Source organism: Leuresthes tenuis, unplaced genomic scaffold (genome assembly GCF_036924035.1).
Source record: "Leuresthes tenuis unplaced genomic scaffold, fLeuTen1.0.hap1 SCAF_3, whole genome shotgun sequence".
Classification (NCBI taxonomy): domain Eukaryota; kingdom Metazoa; phylum Chordata; class Actinopteri; order Atheriniformes; family Atherinopsidae; genus Leuresthes; species Leuresthes tenuis.
In genome coordinates, this window is record NW_027325357.1 from 39,052,398 (window position 1) to 39,079,138 (window position 26,741).

Here is a 26,741-nt window from a genome sequence, read left to right on the forward strand (position 1 = left end):
GAGTGCTTTTTAAAAAAAAAATTCTTAAGGTGGATGAAAAGACATTGTGTAAATGTGGCCTCTATTCTGAAGTACTTCCAGTGATCAAAAATACTGGAGAAGTGCTACATGAATGCAGTAGACCTATCTAATCCATCTCTCTTCTGTTATGTTTGATAATCTACTAGATCAATGGTTATGACTACAAATCTTGGGGCTCCTTTTGTTTGACATTACATATGATATGTAAGTGTAAGAAACTCATCAGTTGATTGACTAGAAATTAATTAGCAATTAGCAAATTACTCTTTTAAGTAAACAGTACGATTGTTCCAGCCCCTCCCATGTGAAGGTTTTCTTGATATGTAATGCATACATACATACATTTATAATATATACATACAGGGGCAACAGGAGGCTGGAAATTGAAGTGGTAATAAAGACAAACAGCTTGAGAAATATGATGTAACCAATTAGGTTAAATGGCAAACAGGTCAGTAACATTATTGGACATAATGCACAGATCACCTTTCCTTACTTTGCTTTCTCACTCAGCATAATGTATTCATTAAATTTTTGTAGTCATTATTGTGTTTCTCTCTTTTTTTTCTCTCAGCATGTACCGCTGGCCCAGTGTTATTATGCTTTCTGATCCCACTTCAATTCTCTTCTCATTCCACACTTTGTTGAGGCACCTGTTGGAGGTCTCCTCTTGTCAAAAGGGAGTCTTTTTCTCACTACTCTCTCTTTGTACATGCTCAGGACAGGGGTTTTGGAATCCAGTGGTTTCCCTGACTAAGATGACTGTTTTTGAATTGGTATTTTATGAACTAAACGTATTTTTTTATCAATTTCATTTAATTGCATCAAAAGTGGATTTCAATTAACTGGATTGAGCTAGATCACAGTTGAATATACTTGGACTGTATCTTTAAAGTGCCTTGGGATAATTTTTGTTATTACTGAATTAGAGCACCTAAGAGTGGGAAAGTTTCTCAGAAAATGGACAGAGGTTAAATCATCTGCAGAAAACTGCACTGATAAATAGTGAAGCAATTCCAGAATGATGATCCTGAATGTAAACTTGTGAGGACTAATATTATATCATCTACATTACATAATATACTGTCATCAAAAGATTAAGAGAATCCGATGACATATATGCACAAGGGACAAAGCTGAAAATCAGTACTGAAAACTGGGGTTATTTGGGCCCTCAGGGAGAACTGCATTAAAACAGGCATTATTCTGGCATGGAAATCACTCCATGGGCTCAAGAACACTTCCAGAAATCATTGTAAACACAGTTTCCTGTGCCATCCACAAATGCAGGTTAAAGTTCTGTCATGCAAATAAGCCATACATATATTCAGAAACACCACTGTCCTCTGTGGGTCAAAGCTCATTTAAAATGAACTAAAGCAAAGTTGAAAATTGTTCTGTGGTCAGGAGAATGTAAACTGATTTTTTTTCAAATTCTTTTGGAAATCATGGATGCATCCTTCAGACTAAAGAGGAGAAGGGCTATCTAGCATGTTATTGGAGCTCAGCCTAAATGCAGCCTGTGTTTTGTTCACAAAGAAAAGGAAAATAACAGGATACAGTCTTCTTCACTTCTGAAGTAACCTATAATTTGTTACAGTTAGAAATGTTTGGACTATGCACAAGACTGATAGTGATCATCACTCTTCTATACCATATTGCACTTATATCCCTTTATGTTTCTAAATGGCATAACTTCAACAAATAACCACTAGGCTGCACCAGAGCACTGCAGAAAAAGAAGTAAGACTCGTATCAGTACTCCATATTTCCAAAATATGTCTCTGTGTAGTTTGCAGAGGTTTGCTCTCTTATCGTTCAGGGGGGACATCTCTCTGGCAGAAAAGCTTCAGGAAGCCATGTGAAGTAGCACGAGTGAAAAGACTCTTAAAGTCACTAGATTGCTGTGGATGGATGGATGGATGTAGCACAGGATCAACGGCGAGGAGAGTCTGACTCCCTTCTGAAACTGCTGAACTGCACTGACTCTACACTCATTTCAGTTTTCTGTTGCAGTTTGCTTAAAATTGACAAATGGCTTTAAGCTAAGTTAGTTAATTCAGTTTAGTGTAAGATAGACCATTTCACGACGTTAAATAAATTAAAGAATAGTTTCTGTCTGAGAATCCGGTCGGAAAACCTTCATTCCTGTATTACACGTGTGCAGTGAGGCCAGACCAGCGTGGTAATTTAGCTGTAAAACGTTAAGATGACTAATTTTCTAAGGCACTTTGTTTTCAATTTATATGCACGTGTGGATACATAAGACAAAATGTTCAAATCGGGCTATTTTAAACTGAATATATAGCCATCAAAACTACGCGTGTGGGCTCAAAACAATAGAAACAAACAACTGAGTTGTGACTGTGGTCACGTGGCGCAGCTGGGCCGTTATACACGACAATATGTCAGGTTGCTAAGAAAGCTAGACAGCTAGCTGTACTTAGTTGACCAAATGATGTGGCTAGAAGAAAACACCGGCTTGCTACGTGCCAGCGATAACACAGCAATGGCTTTGGGGAGATGACGAGATTATGTCAGATACTGTAAAGACTGTCCCGCACTCAGACGACAGGAAAACGGTAAATAAGGCCTTTTCTAGGCACTTTGCTAGCTTCAGCTAATAGAGAGGAGTAAGCTAATTAGCTAGCGTTAAGTCTTCAGCTTGCAGCATCAGCACCAGGACACACACTGAGCAAACCACAACGGTCAATAAGTCAGTCTTTAAAACGCTACACTTAAGCTTAATATGGTTATGTCAGGGAACTTTGAGACAAGTACTTAACGCTTTTAGGGTTAGTAAAGAGCCTGCAGTTCTTAAGGTAAGTGGACTTACTGTCTTTACTAAACTGATTGTATCCGCTGGCACACTTAAACATGAAATGGTGACCACATACTCATCAGCAGATGCCTCTGTGCTGTACTGCACAAATACTAGTTTCAATGGAAGATAGCCTCTCTGTTACGCAGATTACTTTCTTTAGATTCCTTATGCGTGGGAAGTGGTACATAGTGGGAGAGACACCATATTGAAGGTTATTGAAGCTGTTTAAGATCAGGAAGTTGTATCCCTTGTATTGAACATAAGATGTCATCATTTCATTTTGTACACCTTTGTCACTAAGAAGGCCTACAGTATTGAAGGTCAAATGAAGTCATTTTTTAAGTTATTTGATGCAGTGCTGCAGTGTTTATGTCAGAGGACATACCTTGATAGTTAAATAGATCAGTGAAAGGCTTTTCTAAGATAACATTAGCTGTATTGAGTGTTAAATGCTGTTCAGGGTTTGTTGTGCAGTGCTTTAATGAAAGACAACAACAAAAACTGCTTTGATTAAAGATCTCGTGCACGTTTCTATTTGAAGAAGTGTAAAATCTGAGTTAAGTGTGGCAGCTAATGGAAATGTTGGTGTTGGGATACATTACTTGCTGAGAAAAAAAAAAGAAAGACAAATTTGTCATTTCAGATACAGCATGTCACTGTGTTTAGTACAGACAGGACAAGAAGTGTGGCTGTGATTAAATTGAAAAAAAAAACATTTTTAACTAACAGATTTTAGTTTCTGTTAGTCTTAGTTACGAATCAAGCACTAGATGCTGCATTTATGTTTGACTTGGTTGCATTGTCGTTAACTTGTTGGAAAAAAGTCTTTGACATACATGTCTTCATCTTCTCCATTGCTGCTCTTACAAAAGGCCCAACCTTTGTCAAATTTCCCTTCCCATTATGGGATTTATGTAGATTTTGGAGTTGATGGTGCATTGTAATCTGCATTCACCTTAAGCATCAAACTTGGTGTTTCTCGTTTAAACCTCACAAGCACGGAAACTTTGTGCAGGATTTGGGTCAAAGACGCGGCATGTCAATTCTGGTGTCCGAACAATATTTATAATATTAAAAAGACATAAAATTTTTAAAACACTACAGTTTGTTACTCAATTCTCCCCACTTTACTTATTTACATGAGCATTTACTTTAAGAAATTAAAATTTAAGGAGCTGTTTATCTCAAAAGTACAAAACTGTCCTTCCTGGATAACGTCCGGGCTTAAAATGTATGCACAAAAATATGCTAAAAATGTCAAAAATCCTAATTAAAGCATCAATTATGTACTGGGCATAATTGTGTTGATGTCTGTAATGACACCTTCAAATATAGTAACAACTCTAAGATTATTTACATTTTTATTCAAGAAATACTTTTGTCCCTGCTTTTGGAGTCCCAAATGTCCTTCCTGGGTAACACACATAAAGTGGCTACATATGCCCATATTTGGACATGGACTGTCATATTGCAAGGTGTTGCATCAGCCAACAGACCCTGAAGGACCCCCAAGACAGAGCAAAAGGTCAATAGGTCTCTCTTAAAATGTTGATATTTTACCTTTTCGGTCGGTCGTACATGACGTGCACAAAGTCTTTCTGGATAACGCTAGTAAAACATCTATAATTTTTTTACTTTTTAAAATCATCTATTTCATGTCAAATATGACATTGATGTGTTGAAGATTAAGCTAATATTTTATTCAGTAGACCCAGTTAGTGCCTGATTATAAAGGAAATTGAGTTTTTTTGTCCTTCATGGATAACAAAGATATTCTGTTACCCAGGACATGTCCTCTGTTATCCAGAATGGACATGTTTTTCAATTCAGATTTTTATCACTATCTGTAGCTTATTAGGCATTGATTTGATGTTGTAATGTTATATTAAACGATTAATGAGGAAATATTATGTATATTTTAACTTTTATGACATTTTTTGTTATCTTTTTCAATGGTAACACCACAGGATATTTTCCGTTTCCTGTCTGTCTCAACTATGCTATCTAATAAATATCTTATATATATATATATATATATATATATATATACATCTACATATACTGAGCTAATCTTTATGTTTTTCTAATAAAGTTTTAGTATAGCTTTTGATGTTTGAGGGTCAGTTTCGTCCTTGCAGATGCCACTGTCTAATAAAGAAAGGCAGAGACTTTTCAGGGCCAGGAAGAATGCTGACCCACAAGCTAGGGCTGAGTATCTTGAGAAAAAGAGAGAAAAGTATTGTGATTTAGTAATGAAGAGATTATGCAGATCAGTTAAAAATGATAATACGTTAGTTAAGCAATGTGATGTGATGTTTATGGTAGGGCATATTTCTTCTGGAGCATCGGCATCTTGGTAATTAATCAAACCTGTACACCATGTAATTTGTTTTATTTCTAGGTACTACAAAGATAAATCCAAATCTCAGCCCAAAATACCTATTCAGCTGATGACTCCTGCTGCTGCAAAAAAGAAAAGAGAACAATGGAGGAGTAATAAGAAGAGGGTTAGGGTTAGACTGAGACAGTCAAATAATTCAACCCAAATTTCATATTGTATTACAGTATTGTGTTTTTTGAGTTGAGGATACAATAACAACCCTTTTACTTACACTGTAAAAAAAAAACAAGACATTTTCCATCTTTTTTCTCTTTTTGGCACTAAATATTGTGTGACAAACAGGAACGAATGAAGCCATTTCACTATAAATGTCCAAATATATTACATAATTCTGATAAAAATGGGGTTTTCTGAGAAGTAATTATTAGTTGAGCTTTAACTGTAATTATACAAAAACCTTTGAATACCAACAATGATAGAAATTTTAATTAATTTTGAAAACCATTTACGTTACCAGGAAGGACATTTTCCATGGGAGAAATCATATAATTCACTGAAAAATGTTTATTGCACTCTTAAAACAAATTCCTGTTGTTGAGTGATATACAAAACACCCTAATAATGATAGAAAGTGACTTAATGGGTATTTTTAGCCAATTAATTTTTTTTCCATTTGTAACATCCTTATTCGTCTTTGACCCATTTGCAGCAAAAAGGCTTCATCCCAGCACCCTGTAAAGAAACACAAGAAGCAAATTAGTTAGCTGACGTTTAACTTGAGACTCGGCCTATTTTCTCATCTGCTTTATGATGTAATTACATCCTCAGTATAAAAATCAGGCTGTGATTTGTCTTGGTGAATCTTTGCACACTTTTTGATAAATCATATTATCATCATATTTCAAGCCAAAGTTGTTAAAACATATCATTCCGGTCATGTAGTGTGCTCCATGCTGAATGATTACAAACTGAATAATTTGGGGTTTATAATTATTTTACAAAACAAGATCTTAAAAAAGTTAACATTGTTAATTAAATGAATCAATTAAACATGGTGCAAGAAGCACCATCTCGTCGGCCATATTTCTTTATTAGCACTCAGTGGAAATGACTCTCACATCCCACACTCATTAGCAGCTTGACAGATAACTCTCAAATTTCACACCATCTCCTCCATGTCCACCAACACACTGGCCTCCCAGTGGACATGATCACCACAAAAGTGTGAAGCATTCAGCATAATAAGTTCTTAATTAACAGTTGAGGGAAGAGATTAAATGTGACTGCAATATAATATCTTTTGCACATGTGTCACACTTGTCTTGAATAACAGTTTTTCGTTCACTAGTTTGTTACCAAGAGCTTCCTATTAAACAATGCCAGGTGGTGTCAGGCCCCCGTTACACTGACTGAACTGATTGGATTGGTTTCTTTCTGTGATGTTGGAAACCCTCCAGCCAGTATTATACTAGCCTTTAGTGCCATTGTAAGTTTGTAAAGGGAAGTGTGAATTACAGTGTGAAAAAGTGGGTAGAAAAACCCACAGGCACTAACTTTACATTGTCAATTATCCATGGACTTTAGGAGCTTACTCTAAACAGAAGTAGTGTTCTGTCACAGGTTGGGAAACAATGCCTCTCGATAACAGTTTCTCACTTCTTTGCAAAAAATGAAAAGAAAAATTATCAGTCACTAGTCAATGGACAACAATGACAAAAGATGATAGTGGACCTGAAGATAAACCACTTCCCATCTAGTGAACTCCTGCTTGTTGTTGCCAAATACATCTTTTCAGGCCTCAAAGAAGAGACTGCATCCATTTTCACTGGTGACTAGTTAAATTGCTTCTCAGGACTATGTGTGTTCCTTTGTAAGGAGAAAAGAAATGTTGAATGATCTTATCAAAAATAATGCTGACATGTTCACTATATCTTCATGTCAGACATTGTAGATTTGGGCTGAATTTTCGTCACTGGTTTGCTAATTTTCTACTCCTCATTAGAAAAAAGCTGCATTTCTGCTGAAGTTACTGACTGAAAGATCTCATCTCGGCTTCAGTAAAACGCCCCCTGTGGCAAACAGAGCCAAGTTCATCTTTACTGAACCAAAGTATTCAGATGTGAAATTATGAAAGCAGCAGATATTGAATATTTTGGTCACCTCCCATTTGTAGTACAAGTTATCAGCATTCTCATGAAAGACTGCCAAGGATTCAGGGATCCTTTGAGTGTTCATTGACCGCAGTCACTCCTGAAACTTTGGTTCTTAGATTAGGTGGACAGCACTCTGACCTCCATGGTGTGGTGCTGGCTCCTCTCAAAATTAATCCATTATAGTGCTTCACCAGCAAGTATTTGTCAAGAGTCTGTTTAGGGTTGTATTGGCACCCCAAGAAGATGAATGATTCAATACATGCACCTGCTTATGTGAGTGCCCTTGCGAGCTTGTCAGAGAAACATGTCGGGTTCTTCCGAGAAGAAAGGTCAAGCACCTTTCATTTAGAGAGCGGGGAATAACACAGTGATCACCTGAAAAGTATGTGAACATTCACTCAGTGGTACACTGACAGCAGATGTTGAAGGTTAACTCCTATAGATCAGTGCTGATTCACAAGGGAAAAGCAAATGTGGCTCCTCAAAATAAGCTGTTTTTTTTATCTATTTATTTATTATGACTTGATCAGTCTAAAGGTGGAAAATTAACTTCTCTTTGACTTTAATGTCCTGCAAAAACACTTTTTGGTTATTAATCAATATTCAGTCTGTAATTACCTTGAAGGGGTTTGATCTAAAACTACCTGTTTGTGAGTGATAGATTTAAAAAAAAAAAAAAAAAAAAAAAAAAAAAGTGGATTTTTTTGTAGTGATTCATTTTGTATGTTTTTATGTTACAAATTAATATTTGTAAATAAACTATATTTTCAGAATGTCAGTATATATATACCTGCTCAGGCAGGTGCGTGGTATCTCCATCCTGTTAACCCCAGAGGTTCCGTTACCCCCATAGTGAAATAAGTGATGTGGCGCTGTTTAGGAACAAAGGAAAGATTGTGACCATCTTTCGCATTTGATTGGATTCTGAATTTATGATGCTGATCTTGGCTTCAAACTTGGTTGTAAATGTCTTTGTTTCAGAGCTGAAGTTGTGTGTGAAGCATCTATGTTTCAGTTTTTGTAATATTACCAGTTACTAGTCACGCTATCAGTGCCGCATTTGGATCTGCAATTTAAATTCCTCACCACTGTTTCTTAATCATTGTGAAGTTTATTGTACTACCTGGGCACTGTGAGTGGTTGTGTATTCAGCAGGGTGTTTTCTTGCTCATATCATTTAAACATCCATAGTTCGTTTCATAGGATGTTCTTGCGGTCAGTTTTAGAGGCAGTTCTGTCCTGTTTCATTGTATGATGTGCAGACTTCTAATTCTTTGGTTAGGCCCACCTCAGTGACTGCATCAAAGTGGAAAGAAAAAGTAAAGGTCAAGGCTGGTTTGCTTATCAAAAAGTTAGCACATAAAGTGCAAGACCCTGTTAAATTGTTAATGGATCACAGTGAGGCTGAGAGCTTTGAAGGCGCAGAGTTTCAGGTTGCACCTGGCCGTGAGGCTGTCAGAGCACCTGGGAGTAATGTGAGAAACATTTGGTCCCTGGAGTTAAATTGACACTGTGGGAGATTTGTGTGACACAACTGTGATGCTGAGATACATAAATCAGATGTGTAAGTCAAGTAGTGGAGCTCAGAAGCTGCACAACAGCAGGTGGAGGCAGTCACCTGAATAGTTGATAAGTGTGGCATCAGCCTTGTAAAACAGGATCAATTCACCTAATCTCTCTGTGGCTGCAAATCAGAGCCTATTGATGATCAGCTCCAATCAAGAAGGATTAGCCCTTTGTATTGTATGCTCATTTTGAATCTTTTGTGTTTGCTCTTCGTGGGTGCTACTGATCTCAGTGTGGTTTATAACTCAGCACCTCAGATCTGAGATGTGCTCCCCGCTACTGCTGTTGTGCCCCAGCCACACCTACTTGCTCCCAGAGGTGCTGTGGTCAGACTGACACATGAGCTGCTGGCATGGTGGCTCAGTTTGCACATTTCTTCCTCTCCCCTGAGTTATCCTGCCAGGCAACGCCGCTCACGCTCCTCATATCTTGTGCCCGCCCTTCGCTGTTAATGCGTAATCGACACAACCAACCTGCCAGTTATCTATTGGTTTGTCATGTTTTTTTATTTTTTTACCTTCCACTGACACATTTATTATCCCCTTTCAGCCCCTGCCATGGCAGCTGGTGTTAGCATTGTGACTGACCTGCCCTTCTCCATGAGCTGTTCCCAGAGAGGAGAGATCAACGCAGAGATGGAGACAGGTACCAGAACTCTGCAACACGAAAACAACACCAGTTCTCTGCTTTTTAAAAAAAAAATGTTTTCTCTAGCTTAGCTGCACAGGTCTGTAAACTTCAAATGATTTCTGTGATGTTAACCTGACATTTTATATAAAGTTAGATTATTCATTCCAGTGTTTTTCAGTCTTGTTATTTTTGTCATGTTGTAATTGGTGGCCCATATTAACCTCAGCAGTAATGCACACAGCTAATCTATTGCTATGAAATTTTATTTAGTCTACTTCAAGTAGCTGGAAAATTAGGCCAGCTAAATATTGTGTGTTAAGTTAAGACAATGGAAATGGTGAACCTCGATTCTTATGAAGAGATCAGGGGCCTCATGTACAAAGGGTACGTACGCACAAAAAAGTAGCGTACACTCTTTTTCACGTCAACGATCAGATGTATCAAGAGTGAAATGACTGTCGAAATATGCAGTGCCTCACGCCAACTTCATGGATTGTGTACGCACTTTTTTACAGCTGTTGATTCCTTGGCGACACTTAGAGGTGATGTTGGGAAACTGTTGTTATAAACGAATGTGAAAACAATTAATCCTCAGACTGAGTGATGTGCACTTTTGAGACACGTGAACAGTTAACACTGATAAACAATTAACACACCCATGTGTCTGCAATTACACGAGTGGATATAAAAGCTTTCGCAAAGTGATGTTGTACATACCATTAAAAACAATGGCTGCTTTAGCGGTATTAGAAGACTTTGAAAATGGTGCAATTTGAAGAGAACGTGCGTTCAGAGATGGAGATTTTATAATGATTAATTTGCTTTATTGGTGGTGTTTTCTTATAATTATGTATTTGATTGTAAAGCACTTTTTTTAACTGAATGGTGCTATATAAATAAAGTTTACTTACTTACTTAGGTTACTGTATGAACAAGTTTGTTGTGATTTACACAAATACATAGGTATTTACCTTGGGGGTAATCAGAGTCACCCACATGTGCTCCCACCACCCTGAGAGAGCAGTTTCACCCATAATTGCGTTGACTCTCTGTTCAAACAGGTTGGGCCTCTCTTCTCCTGTGCCCCCGCCTGTTTTGGCCACACTTTGGCAGCCATTCTCTGCTTCGCATCCACCTTAATATCGGACCACTTCTTTTTCACTTCTGCTTGTGTGCGCTTCACAGACCCCACAGCATTGACAGCCTCGCAAAAGCTCTCCCACCCGCTCCTCTTGTGTTTGTTGCTTATGCTGGAGGACAGCGTGCCAAAGAGCACATTTTTGTGCACCTCCACTGCAGAAAGTAGCACCTCTATTTCGCTTTCCGTGAAATTCTCTTTTTTCCCCGTCTTACTCATTTTTTTTTCTTTATTTTCTGATCGTGCAGAGAGGGGAATCACAGGTGCAGGACTCCTTTTAATATGATTTCCATATTTAAGTAGGGGCGTGGACAGCGAAGGGTCGAGAACATGTACGCTCAATTCCACGTTGATTGGTATGTACATAGGAAATGTGCTTGGATTCATGCGTGCACTCAGATTTTTACATCCGGATATTTTTGTGCTGTTTCAAACTTGAACTTTAACAATAAGCTGGTGGGCTGGAGATGAATTGCTAACTGTTTTTATATTCAGATTATTGTATTCAGGATTGCAATAATGATTAATTTAAAATGGAGTAAAATGAATTAAGTGATCAGTGCAACATCACAGATATTTTACAACATTCCCTGAGTCATATAAATAGAATAAATACTAAAAGCATGGACAATAAAAAGGACTTAATAAAGCCATGAAAAAGCATTAAATTATACGTTCAGTATATTTTGAGGACTAGTATCAAGCCTTTGCTGGTTCCAGCATTTCCTTTGCAAAGATTTTGAGATTTGTAATAATAATTTAATTGAATGATGATTTAATTCATTACTTGAAGAATTTATTTTGATAACACATCTAATTGCATACACTAAAATAAAAGAAAGCATTTAACTTTTTAACCTCTTCCAGGCTCTTTTTAAAGATAAATAAAGAGACACAGCATAGCAGGCCACACTGCATCAGCCCTTTGGTTTATGATGTGAACACAGTTTGAATTCAGGCCAGGAAGGATTTTTACCTTTTTATATAGAACGTTTTGTCTCCTCAAATGTGTTGTGTGAATCTTTGAGTTATCCTCTGTAAGCTCTCTAAAATGTCATCATTTGCATCATAAGAAAATCTACTGCTGGCTGTGTTATCGCCTGCTCTTTCCTGCTGCATCTCCCTTTCATCTTTGCTGTTAGTCAGTCTAAATGCTGATCCCACGCGCAGAGTGAGCCAGTGGTATCATTTGACCTTCTGGATTCATTTCGATGGCAGACTGGCCACTGAATTGTTGAGTGATCTTTAAACACAATGTTTCAACTCAACCCAACACGTACAAGTTTGTCTTCTGTTCTAGCACTTTTGTTACTGATTGATTTATTATTGCAATTTCTATTGTGGTAGTGATTAAAAATGTTAAGTATTCAGACCATTAAAGTGCATTAAATGGTGTACTGGTTTCAGCTTTGATTTTGGGATTATCCTGGGGTTTCTCTTGGGGTCGAGATCACTTAAAATGGGCATTGCTGTGACACTGACTGCCTTCTTCTTGAAAAGGTTATTATGAAATTAGGGCTGAACGATATGGAAAAACAATCTAATTGCGATTTTTTTTTTCTAAAATATTGCAATTTAATAAGTAATTATTTTTTTAATTCCTTGTCTTTTGTATTTTTCAGCAAATATAGGGATTATATCTTTCTGTTATAGTAGTCAAACTCAGCTGTTTTCAGCTCTGCAGTCACTCTTTGCTTGCATTTTTTTATACAGCTCTGGGATAGCAACCTGGCTAAAATATATTCGGGATGGCATGCTGCACCGCTTATCCAGTGTATTAATTAAGGCTGTAAACCCAGGCTTGGTCACCATGGTGATGGGCATGCCCCTTGCCAAAAACTCCGTGATTGCTCGAGTAATTTCTCCGTGCCGTTTTGACGAAGTTTCATATGGAGTCACAGTTTCCAACATTTCGGTTAACAAACCCTGTCGGGCAGGGGCGCCGATTTATGTTTCTGCTGGTGGGTGCTCACCGTGCTTGCATGACTCATTGCTATTTTGACGCACCCGCACATACGCGCATACTCTCTTTCACAAACGCACAGTCTACACATTGGTGTAGTTAATGTCAATGTAACCTAATGCAAAAGGCTCCAATGAAGATAAAGGAAAAACAAATCCACAATCCAAAAGTGCAAACCACACAACATACTTAGCAGTCTATCCCTGCTAAAGAATTGTGGATGGAGGTCGACCTTGTGGACTGGTTAATTTCACGTTGGTCAGTGGTTGCGCCACGTCTTCTTTGTACGACTGCACCTGCGTCATGACTAGGGCTGGGTATCAATCAAAACTTTTCGATACCGTTACCAATACCAATACCTTCACTTCAATACCGGTTCCTGAGCGATACTTTTTTCTATACCAATTTTATCATATCAATTCTAACAAAAAGTAAATGACATGACACATAACAGTACAAATCTTCAGTTTTAGTTGTCAGCTCAGTATTTTTCCAATCCAAGCAGTTTTCTTACAGAAAAAATTAATAACAAATAATTTCCAGTGCAAAACAGTTGCAAACAGGTGACAGGTTGGTGTCTAACACTATCCCACATACTGAGGATACTTTTCACTGAGCAGTTTTTCTTCAGAAGCATCAACATGTCTGCTTTCTGCTGTATTAAGTTGCAGTAACATTGAGATTACTGCTGGATTTCACTGAACATTAATTTTCCTGTTAAAATCCCACACACTGCGCTGTCCTCAGTGCTCTTAGATGAAGCCGAGTCCAGTGGTGGAGATTTTGAATTATGCCACTCGGGCTCTGTGGCGTCCACAGGCTGACTTGAATGCTGAGAGGAGGATGGTTGCGGTCCGACCTTCTTGCAGTCAAACACGGAGCAACTTTCTGCTCTTTAATTGATTTTGTGTACGGTCAAATAATTCATTAAATTAGTCGTGGTGCTGGCCTTTGCAGTGATGACGTTTTGGCATATATTGCATTGCGCACTATTGGCATCAACCTTGGTGAAATGGAGCCACGCTTTTGACCTCGGTGGCATTGATTAACCGGTTCGGCGACACTCACACACACACACACACACACACACACAACCACAGTTCCCAACGCAGATACACGTGAACCCCGTCTGTGGGCGTAACCACATTTTCCTGCATGTGGCAAAGTGTAACGTTAATACAGCCAATCGAGGGCAGCATGATCAGTTCTGGATCACGTGATTAACCTCTGGATACGAAGCTTGGCACCGAAAGACGAGGCATGTTTTGATACTTCCGAAGCATTTCGGTCGGTGCCTTAAAAGAACCGAAATTCAGTACCTGTGTGTATATCTGTCTCTCTAATATGCCCCCGATCGCTGTGTAGATGGTTGTCATGGTGACACTTCAAATGCTGCTCATTACCTGATCAGCAATGGGTTAATGTTTAACGATGGTTCTCTGTGCACACAGAGCCACCACCCTTTGTTAGTTCAGAGACACCCGCAGTGCGGGTAGAACTATAGCCTTCGCTTACAGATGCAGCAGCACTGCAGACGCCACTCCTTAGCCAGGGAGAGGTCTGCTAGAATGAGGAAGCATGACCGCAGGCACTCTGCCTCGGACATCCTGCTGAAGGTCTTCCGGTGCAGACACAGCTCTGCCCTGGAAATCCTCTCCTCCTCCTCCCACAGACTGATGGTGGCTGTAATCTTGAACCAGCCTCAGCCTCACAACTGAGCGCAAGACCAGGAGATGCAGCGCACAACAGAGGAATAACAAGTGCTTTGCATTTTGCAGTTCCATCTGACTTTAGATGCAAGGGGAAAGTTTGAACTAAGCTTACTGGAGAGTTGTAAAATAAATTAACCTCATGTTTCTTTTTCTCTCACCAGCCAATGCACGAGTCCCCACAGCAAAGTACACCAAGATGGGGGAGACTCTAAGGCATGTTATCCCCGGTCACATGCAGTGCTCCATGGCCTGTGGAGGGAGAGCCTGTAAATATGAGAACCCCTCTCGCTGGAGTGATGAGGAGCAAGCCATTAAGGGACTCTATTCATCCTGGTATGTTGGCCAGTCCTACTTTACACAGGGTACTATGTACTTACTTTGCGCATCTTGAGCCTCTGTGCTTTCATTTGTTTGTAGTTTTGTTTTAGCTCGTAAAGTAGTGCCGGGCGCTGTAACAACTTATTTATTCATATTACCAGTTTTTCCAAACAAAATCTAAAGTAAGACTATCCATTTTATGTCAGTATGGTCTGATACTGCATGCTTTTCCTATAAAGTCGTGCCAGAGTGTGTACGTTTCTCCTCACTCATGGCACAAGCCTCCTTCATGCCAGAAGTCCACGGACAACCTCTCTTCATCGTTAGCAAATCAGTCTATCAGCATATTTTTCATCAGTCATAAAAGCAAGACAAATATGGACAAATCATGGCTGTTTTTTGCATTGAAGAATGTCACTATAACAGCCCTGTGAGCGTTAGTTTGTAAAATCAGTGGTTGAAGTTTATGTGAGCTCTTTTACAGGTGGTGTCTCAGTCACTATGTCTGACTCACTGTGCTGTTCGATAACAGAAATGGAAAAAAATACAAAAAAGCTTTATGAGAAATTAAGTTGAATTCATGAAAGCACAAAGCAAATATGCTCATTGAAAATACAAGAGCTTAATATTCTATGGAGCTGTTCTCAATGATATGATGATAAATATCAGGGTGTATATCGTGTGTTGCCAGTTTGTCCAGAATTACTCCTCCAGTTTAAAATTTTTTCACGATGTCTACATCTGCTTCTGACTTGTTCCTTTTTCCATTTGAAGGATCACTGATAACTTGCTAGCTATGGCAAGGCCTTCCACTGAAATCATAGAGAAGTATAATATAATCGAGCAGTTTCAAAGGTACAGTATTACTCTTTAACTCCTCATTTTGAATCAAACGTTGAATTTTTTGTGATCTTTTTTTTTTATCGTGTAAACTAACTAAACTAACTCACTAAGAATGGATAACCTTTGCAGAGGGGTTGCTGTTGTTCAGCTGCACTGCCGTTCGATGCCGGTGTGTAAACGTTACTGTGAACATATTCGTAGTGTTGACTTGTTGTGGACTGCTGTTCACAGGTGTGGTTTGAAGACGGTCATTAACCTGCAGCGACCCGGAGAACACGCCAGTTGTGGCAACCCGCTAGAGCAGGAGAGCGGTTTTACTTATCGACCTGAAATTTTCATGGAGGCGGGCGGTGAGTTTATATATCCACCTGTACTGACACACTATTCTTTAAAAACACAGGTTGAATCATTGCTCATATTCACCAGTAAAGCGATGGATCTTATTTGTTATATAAACATTGAAAATCAATGTTCAAAAGGCCGTTTACTGCTTCATTGGAAAAATAAATCAGAAGGAGCTGTTACTTTGCTCCTTTTGCTTGTACCTGTTATTCATAAATCCAGCTTAGTAAAATGTTACACTATGTTTTTGAATAAAGATGAAAATATCACAAATTACCCGAGGTGCAACACAAACACTAAGGTTTTGTATTGGCAGAGTCTGCTGTTAATGTGCACTCAATGATCCACTGGGAAATCCGCCATTGCATTGTTGCTGTTCCAAAAGATGCTTTTTCATCAGCAACAAGTTGGCAGTTCAACTGCTGTGCACTCTGAAATTAAAACTGATCGATGCCAATAATGCAGGAAAAGGTTCCAAGAAGGCAGATAGGAAAGCAGGTCACTGTTTCCTCAATTTGTAATCTAATGAAAAAAATAATCACCATTTCTTAGAAGGTACTGACAGGATTACTAGAAGGGTAGAGAAGCAAATATAGGCCCAGCCGTCTCGCCTGCAAAAGACTTGCAAAAAGATTTGAAAGACTTTGGATTGTTATGTCGTAGGTCGACTGGGCAGCCGCACCTGCTCAAACGTGACCTTCATGGAAAAGTCATCAGGAAAAACATCTTAAGTTTTTTTGGGCAGATGTTTTGGCGTTTTGTGCGTAAAGAGAAGAATTTTTTTTCTCTTAAAATTCTCTCTTTATTTGGTTGTCAGCAAAAACTGTAAACATACCAGTATCACTGGTGTACTGAATCATAGAACACTTTTCTTTCAAGTTAACAGTTACTAAACACAACTTTCAAATGGTAAAATTAAAATTCTGACTCGGAGCTCAGAAATTCCTACATTTGTGTACAACTTGAACGCACCATTAGTGGCAGCACACAGACACTGCCCTCTCAATGTGCGCTGCAATGTAAATCAGTCTTAACTAACGCAACATTACTCCGCTGTTAGACTCTGTTAGCCCAGCCATCCAGACCAGAGGCCAGCCCCCATTACATGTCCCACCGACCCGCCTCCAGTTACAACAGTGTGACTGACAGGGGGTGTGTGGGTGGAGGCACAACAGTGACTGGAAATTAACTTGCGTCTCGCGGGGAGGGCTTTTCACCTGCCTAGACAGGCACACACAGTAGCCTGTAAAACATCAGCGCAAAATAAATTGCAAAACCGAAAACCTGCGGTCCATAAGGGTGTATTTTCCCGTGAATAGCAGACCGAACGGTTCAATATTTTATTGAGTACCGTTGCATCCCTATAACCACCATGCAATACAGAAAAAAAAGGGTGAAAAGTAGGTTCCGTCTTCTTGAAGACATGTAGAGAGCTTTAATTCGTATACACTCTTTCGTATTCAGTGTCTTGTGTGTTCTTGAGTCCACAAATTTCTTGAAATATGGATGAAGAATGCAAAGTGAGTTTTACCCAAACAGCCACAATATCAGTAAAAAAATACTGACAACCTCCAAACTGCAATTATTGATCCATTTGCACATCAGGAATATGAATGTTAATGAACTGAAGACAACTTTAAGACTTTTTTTGTTTTTCACTACTCCCAGGGTCATTTTTTAAAAAGGCACAAACACATTAATTACATATTTTCACAATGAGCAAACCAAAAGATTCCAGCTTGATAATTACATTGATGACTCAAATATGATGTTCAAGCTTAATCCACAGAGTAGAACTTAAGTTGGGTAGAGGATGAATGACTTCACTACAGTGTGTAAATGTATTAGTTTTTCCCATTAAATATCGTGGTCCACATTGGAGTGGGCTCATGTTTCTGGATTGAAAACATGACGGCTCTGTTTACCAGTGAGTCATAGAAACAGGACTCCATTGTTGATGTGTTTTTTTTTTTTTTTTTTTTTTTTTTCTCATTGGACACTTACTTACCGTAACTCAGAGTGTGAGCATAGTCACAGCTGATTGAACTGACTCAATGTTTAATCTCAGTCTGCATCACCTCACTTTCAATAGCATTGCGTATGGTACACACTGCTGGTCACGATTAGAAAAATGTTTATTAAATGATTAGAGTTTTTCACACTTGGGCGCAATCATGTATGATTATACGTTACTGGTTGATCAGTTCTTTTGGAGCAGATTGTGGATTGTAGTTAAGGTAACATCTGTGTTGTTTTGTTTTGCCAACAACTGACGTGATGCAGCCCAAAGTAATGAGTGATTACTGAGAGCTCCCACGTGCATTCTGTCCTAGGAGGGTAGTGATCTCGATTCCTCTTCCTAATAAGCTCTCCTGAGATGTTCAGCCAAGTCAAGTGATCAAAGTATCAACTGCATTTATGATAGTACAGTCTTTCATCTGACACTCTGTAAAAGTGTTAAAAATTAACTAACAGACAACGGTATGAAACCAAGAAACCCCTCAGAGACCTCAGAATTTTACTTGCAAGGGGAGAACAACACACGAACCTTCTCTCTGCAGATTCACAAGAATTCTCCAACGAGTGGTTGCCTCCCTTGCTCTTTTATTTGGTGACACACACACACATACATACAATCCTCTATGTGCCCAGGTCTGCTATATCTCCTGATATATATCTCCTGATCTCCTGTTTGGAGGCATCTCCTTATTTGGGGAGCTATAAAGATAACGATCAGTGGGGAGACAACATTCCTTCTTAAAACACAGTTCTCTTTGTCTCCCAACTTCTCCTTGTGAAGTTTTGATATGAAATGGCCTCTCTGGCTGTGACTTTTATATAATGATGATAAGCAAACTTTTCTGACAAAAAGCTTCCTCAACAAACACTTATTCAATCCCATCTCATATCTTCTCCAGTTCCACAACACCAAGTCTTTTCATGGGATTTACTTAATAGAGAAAATTTGGGTGTATATTTTTCATCACTTCATGGGGCACTTGCAGGTAAATCTGCATTGCTCAAACAATAAAAAAGCTGACTAAATCAAAAATATGATAAAGAGGAGAATTAAGACAGAAGGTGAAGAGATGAACATGAATAATGAGCTGAAGCAGGAGAGGGGGGTCATGTCCAGCTCTTAATTCTGTTCTCTGACCTTGTTTATTTCAGTCTATTACTACAACTTTGGATGGAAGGACTATGGAGTGGCATCTCTGACTACAATTCTTGATATGGTGAAAGTCATGTCATTTGCTGTTCAAGAAGGAAAAATGGCCGTCCACTGCCATGCTGGTCTTGGAAGAACAGGTCTGTAACACCACCCGGTTACATACTTGAGAGGCTCAGTTTTGCGTTTTGAAATATCAGGGTTTTTTTTGTTTGTTTTCTTTCACTCAGGTGTGTTGTTGACTTGTTACTTGATCTTCACAACCCGGATGAATGCTGACCAAGCCATCCTGTTTGTGCGAGCTAAAAGACCCAACTCCATTCAGACCCGAGGCCAGCTACTGTGTGTCAGGGAATTTGCCCAGTTCCTGGTTCCTCTGCGAAGTGTGTTTTCATGTGCAGATCCCAAAGCAAGTGCTGTCACCTTGTCCCAGTACCTTACCCGGCAGCGTCACCTGCTGCATGGCTATGAGGCTCGGCAGATGAAGAATGTGCCAAAGATTGTCCAGCTGGTGTGCAGACTCCTCGTCGAAATTGCAGCCAACAGACAAGTAGTGATTGAGGAGGACTGGCTGGAGATCCCTGACTTCACAGCTGAGGTGGAGAAGACAGTGTCCCAGCAGGCCCTTCAGCAACTTGGGAATGAAATGAGAGGGAAAGGGATCCTTGTCCTACCTTGTGCATCGACCTCTATCAGTCCACCAGCACTACAGACCAGAGCAGCTAACGATCAACCTCTTAACAGTGACAATGAGCCTGACCCTCTGTGGAGGCAGCAGAATTCAGAAAGCCCTCATAGATCCTCTCTGTCCAACAACAGGAGCCTCAGCGATTCTGTACTTCACAAATTTGAGCAATGTCACAATTTAGGAAATCCTAAGATCAAGAAACCAGTCAAATGCCTGATCAAACATTCGTTGTCCCACAGCAGCCTTATAGCCCGTAACCCTTCCGGTTGTTGTGATCTCTCTTCAGAGGACATTATGAACAGCTTTGAAGACCCTGATACAGGAGCAAAGCAAGACACTGAGTTCTCTATTTTAAAAAAGCCACTGCATAAGCGACATCAGAGTTTGACTTTCAATCTGTCGGAGCATGGAAGGAAATCCCTCTGTGATGAAACATGGCACGCTATGTCACCCAAGGATGTGTCACTGGATGGAGGAACCAACAAAGAAAATATCACAGAGGTCCCTGTCTTCACCCTCCAGTCTGAGCTCTCTGCTGAGAGCAGACGACTGCTGGTGGCCAAAGCTCTGGTCATGGATTATACAGACAAGGAGCTCTCCTCCAAGGTCTTAGTGTGGCAGGTATTCCCTTAATAATGTGTTTCCCAATTTATCTTCTTGTACCATGAATTATTATGTGCTAACATCTAACTTGATTGTAAAAATAATGCAACGATACATCCATGTATTCCAGATTATTCTTTTCCAACTTGAACTGACTCAGTGGAGTGAGAGAACAGGCTCTGCTGGGAAATCCAGTCTCTACTTACAGTCTCCACATTTTTGTGTTTCATGGAAGTTTTGACAGCGTCATCTGTTGTATACAGCACTGACATGAAATGTGACTAATAATTGCGTGCTTTGCACCTTAGCTTAGGAAAATGTTAAATTATTAAACTAGTAAACACATAAGTAGTAATTTAGCATCCGGCTTCATATGCATTCTCTGTTCAAGCCATGCTGTAAACTACCCCAATGGGTGGAGCCTTTCATCTGAGTAGAGACGTGCTGTGAGACTAATTAGTCTAGTGTGACTAGGCGATTTGTTTCTTCCTCTAAAACTGTTGCTTATTTTGCTGAGTTTTTGCCGTGCAGCATTAAATTAGAACTCCAATTTACCAGTGAACAAAGAACTTCCCAACCCTAATACACACTCTGAAGTGAGAACAGTCAGTTCTTTGTTCATTTCATTAAGCTCATTGTCAGACATTGTTGTGATGTGCAGACAGAGCTGAACTCCAGAGAGGGGGCGTGGGAGAGGCTGTGCACGGAGAGGGACCCTCTGGTCCTCTCCAGCCTGATGTGGTCGTGGCTGGAGCAGCTCAAGGAACCTGTCATCAGCAGTGAGGACATAAAAATCCTCATGGAGAAGAACGTAAACCCGCAAAATGCCCTAAACTCACTGGAAAAGGTAGCTGTGCTGAACATCTTCCAGAATGTTTTTGCCTTCAGAATATAACAACAAAATTTATCCACCAGCTTTGGTCCAATCTGCTCTTCAACTTAGTGTTAAGGAACGCTGCATAACTTCATATTTTACAATGCAGAGATATGGATTAGGGGCTGTTGTTCCACCTTAAGTCCTGAGTAGAAGAAAATTATGCTTTGTTGGCTTAATCTTGGATGACTGACTGACTGACCCATTCAGTAGCATTTCTTTGCTTTGGCTTAATCAGCTCTTTGAAACTTTTGCAATATGTTTAGGCCTATTATCCATCTGAGTGATGAAGTGCTATACTGATATACTATCAGTTTTACAATCAGAGCTGAGAGTACATCCTTCTATCAACAGTTTTAACAGTACACCAGTGGTAGCGATACACTGCCATACCATTGCACTGCCCATAACAAGCTCTTTTTCTTGGTACTGCTCTCTTTCTACCAGTCTACTTCTAGTTAATTTTGGTTTTATCTGTTTAGATATGCAGTCAGGGCAGAGTAGCGGGCAAGCCTATGAAGTTTGGTGAAGATCGGACAATGTATGCACAAGTTATAAGTGACATTTTGTTTTGTGGTGAGCTGTAGCGAGTCCTCAAAGTTTGAGGAACACAACCTTCAGAATTTGGAAAAGTTGATCACAACTTTTAATCCCAGATGGCTGAAGAGTAACCGCACCAAGTTTGAAACCGTTAACATTAAATCTGTAGGAGTTCAATTATATGCGAGGTGTGGAAAAAGGCAAAACGGCACCAATTTTCATGTTCAATTAAAAATGGCTGACTTCCTGTGGACCCGGCGCCATTACGTCAAGAGGCTTTTTTGTGTGCCTGGGCATGCCGAAGGCATGTACCGAATTTCGTCTGGCTACGCAAAACTAAGACCCACGTCACAGATATTTATTAATTTTCTAGGGGGCGCTACAGAGCAATTTTGATGCACTAGGTCTGACACACATGGCAAAATTGGTGAGTTTTCACGCACGGGAAAGCACCGAAAAATGCAATCAAAGTGCAAACAATAAGAATTAAAGCTGCAAGCAGCCATGAACGGGCCCTTGCATGTGTGCACCTCAGGGTATGCACTGGACGCCGTCCGATGCGCACTGCACAGCACAGCCGTCTGTCAAGTTTAGAGCAGGATGTGAGATGTAAAAAGTGCTGTTTTTGCCTAACAGTAGGTGGCGTTATAAGAATGTGTAAGTTTGGGCATATGTATGCATTCTGGGTGAACCCCAAGTGCAGCCTCTGAAGTTTGGTGAAAATCGGACAATGTATGCCAAGTCATACGCAAGTTTTTGTTTTGAGGCGAGCAGTAGCGAGTCCTCAAAGTTTGAGGATCTGCAACGGACACACGCTTCAGATTTTGGAAAAGTTGATCACAACTTTTAATGCGCCATGACTGAAGAGTAATCTGACCAAGTTTGAAACCGTGAGCATTATATATGTAGGAGGAGTTCGGTCATATGTGAAGTGTTGAAACAAAGTGACGTTTCCAACCCTCAGCAGGTATAGGTGAGTGTCAGTATGCGCATATGTACGCAGTCAGGACAGAGTAACGGGCAAGCCTATGAAGTTTGGTGCAGATCTGAGAATGTCTGCACAATTTATCAGTGAATTTGTGTGTTGTGAACTTGATGTGCTCCATGAAAGCCTCCACTTCTTGAGTTTTGATCTTGACAGTCTCCACTGCTACTGAAATCGGTATGCAGGTAAAAAGTGAGGTCACATCGAAGGACACAATAGTTTCATGTGGAGACAGTTTCAGATGTTGGGTCTTCCTTTCCTGTGGTGTGAGGTTTGAGGGAGGAGTTTTAGTGCTGGAGAGGGCTGCTGTTACCTTCATACACAGCCTTTCTGCTTCTGCCTCAGAGATTTTGTCGTTCCTTATGGCAGATTTAGTAGCTGTAATGAGGTCCACCACTGGCGGTTGTTGAGAGAGAGAGATGGTGAAGTTGAGTCCTTTGGTTAACACATCCTTTTCTGGTTGGGTGAGGTCCCTATCTGATAGCATAAGCTCTTTGCTGTATGGTTTGAAATTTCTGCTTTTGGCGTTCCTTGCTCTTGTTGTGTTGCGAAAACTGTGCCTTTTTAGTGACGCTGTAGACCTCCTCTGTGATCGTATTAGGTAGAATTGCTGACAGTTTTTGGCAAGTCAGATCCATCTTCTGAATAAGTGCGTCAAAGTAAAATGGACATGTCTTATTCTTTTAAAAAGTTCGTTTCGAGCCTTCAGCAGTATCTGTTCTGCTCTGTGACCTCTGATACTGGAGCTAAGCCGTACACTGATGGTGATGACTCTGTGTTGTCAGGTGGTCCCTGTAGTCTGCAAGCTTTCTTCACAGGTGAGAGGTGAAACCTCGTCACAGTCACAGGGTTCCTATGCAGTTTTGATTAACACAGACAGCCACAGCGATTCACACTATAATACGTCCTGAGTGAATAGAAGTTTTTTTTTTTTTTATTGTTAGTCAGGAAGCTAACAATTTGTAAGATCTGATGGAAGAAAAGAAACTGTGGATGAACGAGCACCAAAATGTAACGAAGCTTCATCCCCAAAGCACTACAGCCAATTTGTTAATGAAGGCAAAACAACTAGAATGAAATTAGGCTTTTAAGTCCCAATATTAAAATCCAACTTGGCTGCCCTGTGTGTAAAACGTGGTGACAGATGCAGCAAGGAATTGTTAATCTCTTCTATCAGCTTTTTTTCTCAATTGGCCATTAAGGAGACAGCAGTTAAAGGCACCTCCATGTTGGCTTTAGGTTTTAGATCTGGTGGGGAATGTCTGTCTTTCAATGGTTAAAGCAGGCAGCCAGGGAGTGAGCCACATCACCGTGCAGGAGAGGGTAAGTCAGAGTGAGCAGTTGTGTTCATTCTACATCCAATGATACTGTACATAAACAAGGCTGAGCAGATGCCCTGTTTGATACTCAGTCATATGCGGGAAACTGAAAATAATCTATATAGTCAGAAATAGTATAAACATGCTCATCATAAGATTTCAAGAACAGTTAATAAATATTTTGTGTATGTACTCTGAAAAAAATTACTGAGAAATCTGCAAATTTTGAAATGGAAGTTTTTCGGAACCTTCATTGAGTTTAAAAGGTGTATTTCTAATAAAAAAGCATTTTCAAATTGTTACTTTTTATATATGTGAAAATAAAAACGCTTTCTATTCTGTAATGTGACTGTCACGCCTCCTCCATGCTAACAGGGTCACAGGCTCACTTTGCTGTGTATCCTCGACTGTGCTGCTCATCTCCTGCCAGTGCCTCAAGAAGTGGTGACGAGTTTCCTAAACCAAACAATCAGAGTGTTTACTAAGGTAAGTGTGAACGCCCGAGACTGTTGATCATGTCGAGATGTGTACACTTAGATGTTTGTTTTGCTCTCCAGATCGATCCTGCCTCAGACGAGAATGAATTCTTGTACTCGACACTGAAAGCAATCCTGACACCCATTCTTTATGAGCTGTGTGACAAAGCAGCGGAGGTGAATAAAGACACCTAATCGAAGCAATTCGTGAGAAGATTAAGACTCACAAACACGGTTCCACTCTCATTTGAGAGCCTTACTGAATCCAAAGCCAGTTCCTTGCACCAGACACTGCTGAGATCCACCGATCTGTGTTTTGTGAAGCAAATGTATGTCTTTAAATAAGTTCATTTTCTGTTTTTCTTCAAAGCTCTTAATAAACACTAAGCACTGCCATTATCAATTTTATTGTGCCACTGTGCTCAGTTTAAAACACTTGTCTGATACATATTATACTGTAATGTTTTTGAGGGATTAGATGCTTGTATTATCTAACTCTAAGGTGGTAGCAACATGACTTAGGAAAGCTTTCATTATTTTAATGTTATTTAAATGTGTAACTCAGCTTCCAGAGCTGTGGGAAGAATGGGGCGTCGTATCTAAACCAAAATATGTTTTTACACTGTACAGATGTGACAAAGTGTCTTATTTATTAAATTCTTTTCATTTGAGACGCAGCTCTTGGACAAATGTCTATGACATCACAAGCTGCAAAGTTGTTTGTTCCTGTAGAATGTAAGATGTTTTTTGTCAAGTCAGGTACAAAACTGTGGCTGTTGTTATGGCAAATTTAACTGGCCTTTGTGCATTTGCTTTTCCAATCAGATTTTATGTCCTTAATACTGTGTGCCGGAAGAAACCTCTCATTCTACTGTCATTCGTGCTTTTGTAAAGTATCTTTCTGCCTCACCTGAAACAGCTTCTGCCTTTTATTTTAATTTTTTTAACGTTGCCTCAGCTGTGTGCGTGTTTGTGTGCAATTTGTTGGGGGTATTGAGACACATCCACCCCTTCTACTGTATGTCTCATATATAAACACAGTACCATGTAGACCTACTGACATATCATGATGGTGGAACACTGATGATAATAACATGTCAAGGATATTACACTGTGGAGAATTTGAAAACAAATGCTAGTTTTTTATTGTTTCAACAGATTACATCTTACAGAATTAAACACATCTTGACTGCAAGCCGTGTGGATTGAAAATTTGTATTTGCATCCTTATTTAATAGCACTGTCGGCTGACAGCAAGGGGGTTCCTGGCTCGAATCCCATCTGGGGTCTTTCCGTGTGGAACTTGCATGTTCTGTCCATGCATGCTTTGGTTTGCAAAGCTGTATCTGAGCAAATCCAAGATTTCTGGATCAGTGGCCTTTGGACAAACAAGACCAAAGTGGAGATGGAGCACCACATGTAAAGAAAACCAAACACAGAGACACCTCACATCAACTGTCAAGTACAGTGGTGGAGGGGTGATGATTTGGGCTTGTTTTGCAGCCACGGGATTTGGACACTTTACAGTCATTGACTTGACAATGAATGCCTACTGTAAACCTAAGTATTCTCAAGTCAAACTGAAGCAATATTTGCTTCATTTTAAAGAATCACTAGAGAATAATTGTCTCTTTGGACCCCTGCAGTTGTGGGGTGTTGGGATGTAATGCCACTGTCATAAAAACAAACCTGCATCTGAGCCCTCCATACACAGTGAATTTATTTCCATGTTTAGAAGGTAACAAAATACACCTCCAGAAGCCACCAGAAATGTAAAAAGACAAGGTAGGGTAATGTTGCAGGACCTCACAAGAATACAATTGCATGTTATTTCATACTATGATATATAAAATGAGCATACACACTCATGAAAGACAAAAAAATCTGTTTTACTGTTTGCTTTTTCTGATTTTCATTTTTGAAGGATCTAAATGCGGCTCATAGGTCAAATCAGTACAGAGCAACGTAATGTGTGTTGTATATATTACTGTGACGTTTCATGTTTTTCATTTTGTGAGGTGTTATAGCGCCTCCTGTGGTCTTTAGGAAGAATGTAGCCTTTTCACAGCATTTTTATGTTCGCATCCTCATTAGTTATTCAGGTCACATGATCTTCAGCTATCAAGTCTCATGGTTAGTTGCAAAAGGCTAGAGGATTGCATGGTTGAGTGTAGAGCTTGGAGCAGCTTTGTGTGTGAGTAGATTAACTCATCTGTGATGATAAAAAAAAACTGCT

General features: G+C 39.7%; 1 protein-coding gene across 3 annotated transcripts; it reads left to right on the top strand.

Moving 5' to 3' along the window:
- Positions 1-1,851: 1,851 nt before the first annotated feature.
- Positions 1,852-26,596, top strand: ptpdc1a (protein tyrosine phosphatase domain containing 1a). 3 transcript variants are annotated; one of them, XM_072382993.1, is made up of 10 exons: positions 1,852-2,843; positions 9,455-9,550; positions 14,510-14,681; positions 15,441-15,521; positions 15,741-15,859; positions 19,023-19,160; positions 19,251-20,329; positions 20,973-21,158; positions 24,405-24,515; positions 24,587-26,596. In XM_072382993.1, exons 2-10 carry the CDS (start codon positions 9,463-9,465, stop codon positions 24,698-24,700), a joined length of 2,088 nt encoding a protein of 695 aa, XP_072239094.1. In that variant the 5' UTR covers positions 1,852-2,843; positions 9,455-9,462; the 3' UTR covers positions 24,701-26,596. The 3 variants fall into 3 exon arrangements, with proteins under 3 accessions (XP_072239094.1, XP_072239093.1, XP_072239095.1); XM_072382992.1 differs by having other exon boundaries at positions 1,852-2,603; XM_072382994.1 differs by lacking the exons at positions 24,405-24,515; positions 24,587-26,596 and having other exon boundaries at positions 1,852-2,603; positions 20,954-21,065.
- Positions 26,597-26,741: the final 145 nt, after the last annotated feature.

Excerpts from the sequence above, each read along its gene's own strand:
- ptpdc1a (XM_072382993.1), top strand. The coding sequence starts at position 9,463 with ATGGCAGCTGGTGTTAGCATTGTGACTGACCTGCCCTTCTCCATGAGC. Across the intron at positions 19,161-19,250 it reads TGCTGGTCTTGGAAGAACAG|GTGTGTTGTTGACTTGTTAC; the intron begins GTCTGTAACACC and ends TCTTTCACTCAG. Across the intron at positions 24,516-24,586 it reads CAATCAGAGTGTTTACTAAG|ATCGATCCTGCCTCAGACGA; the intron begins GTAAGTGTGAAC and ends TTTGCTCTCCAG.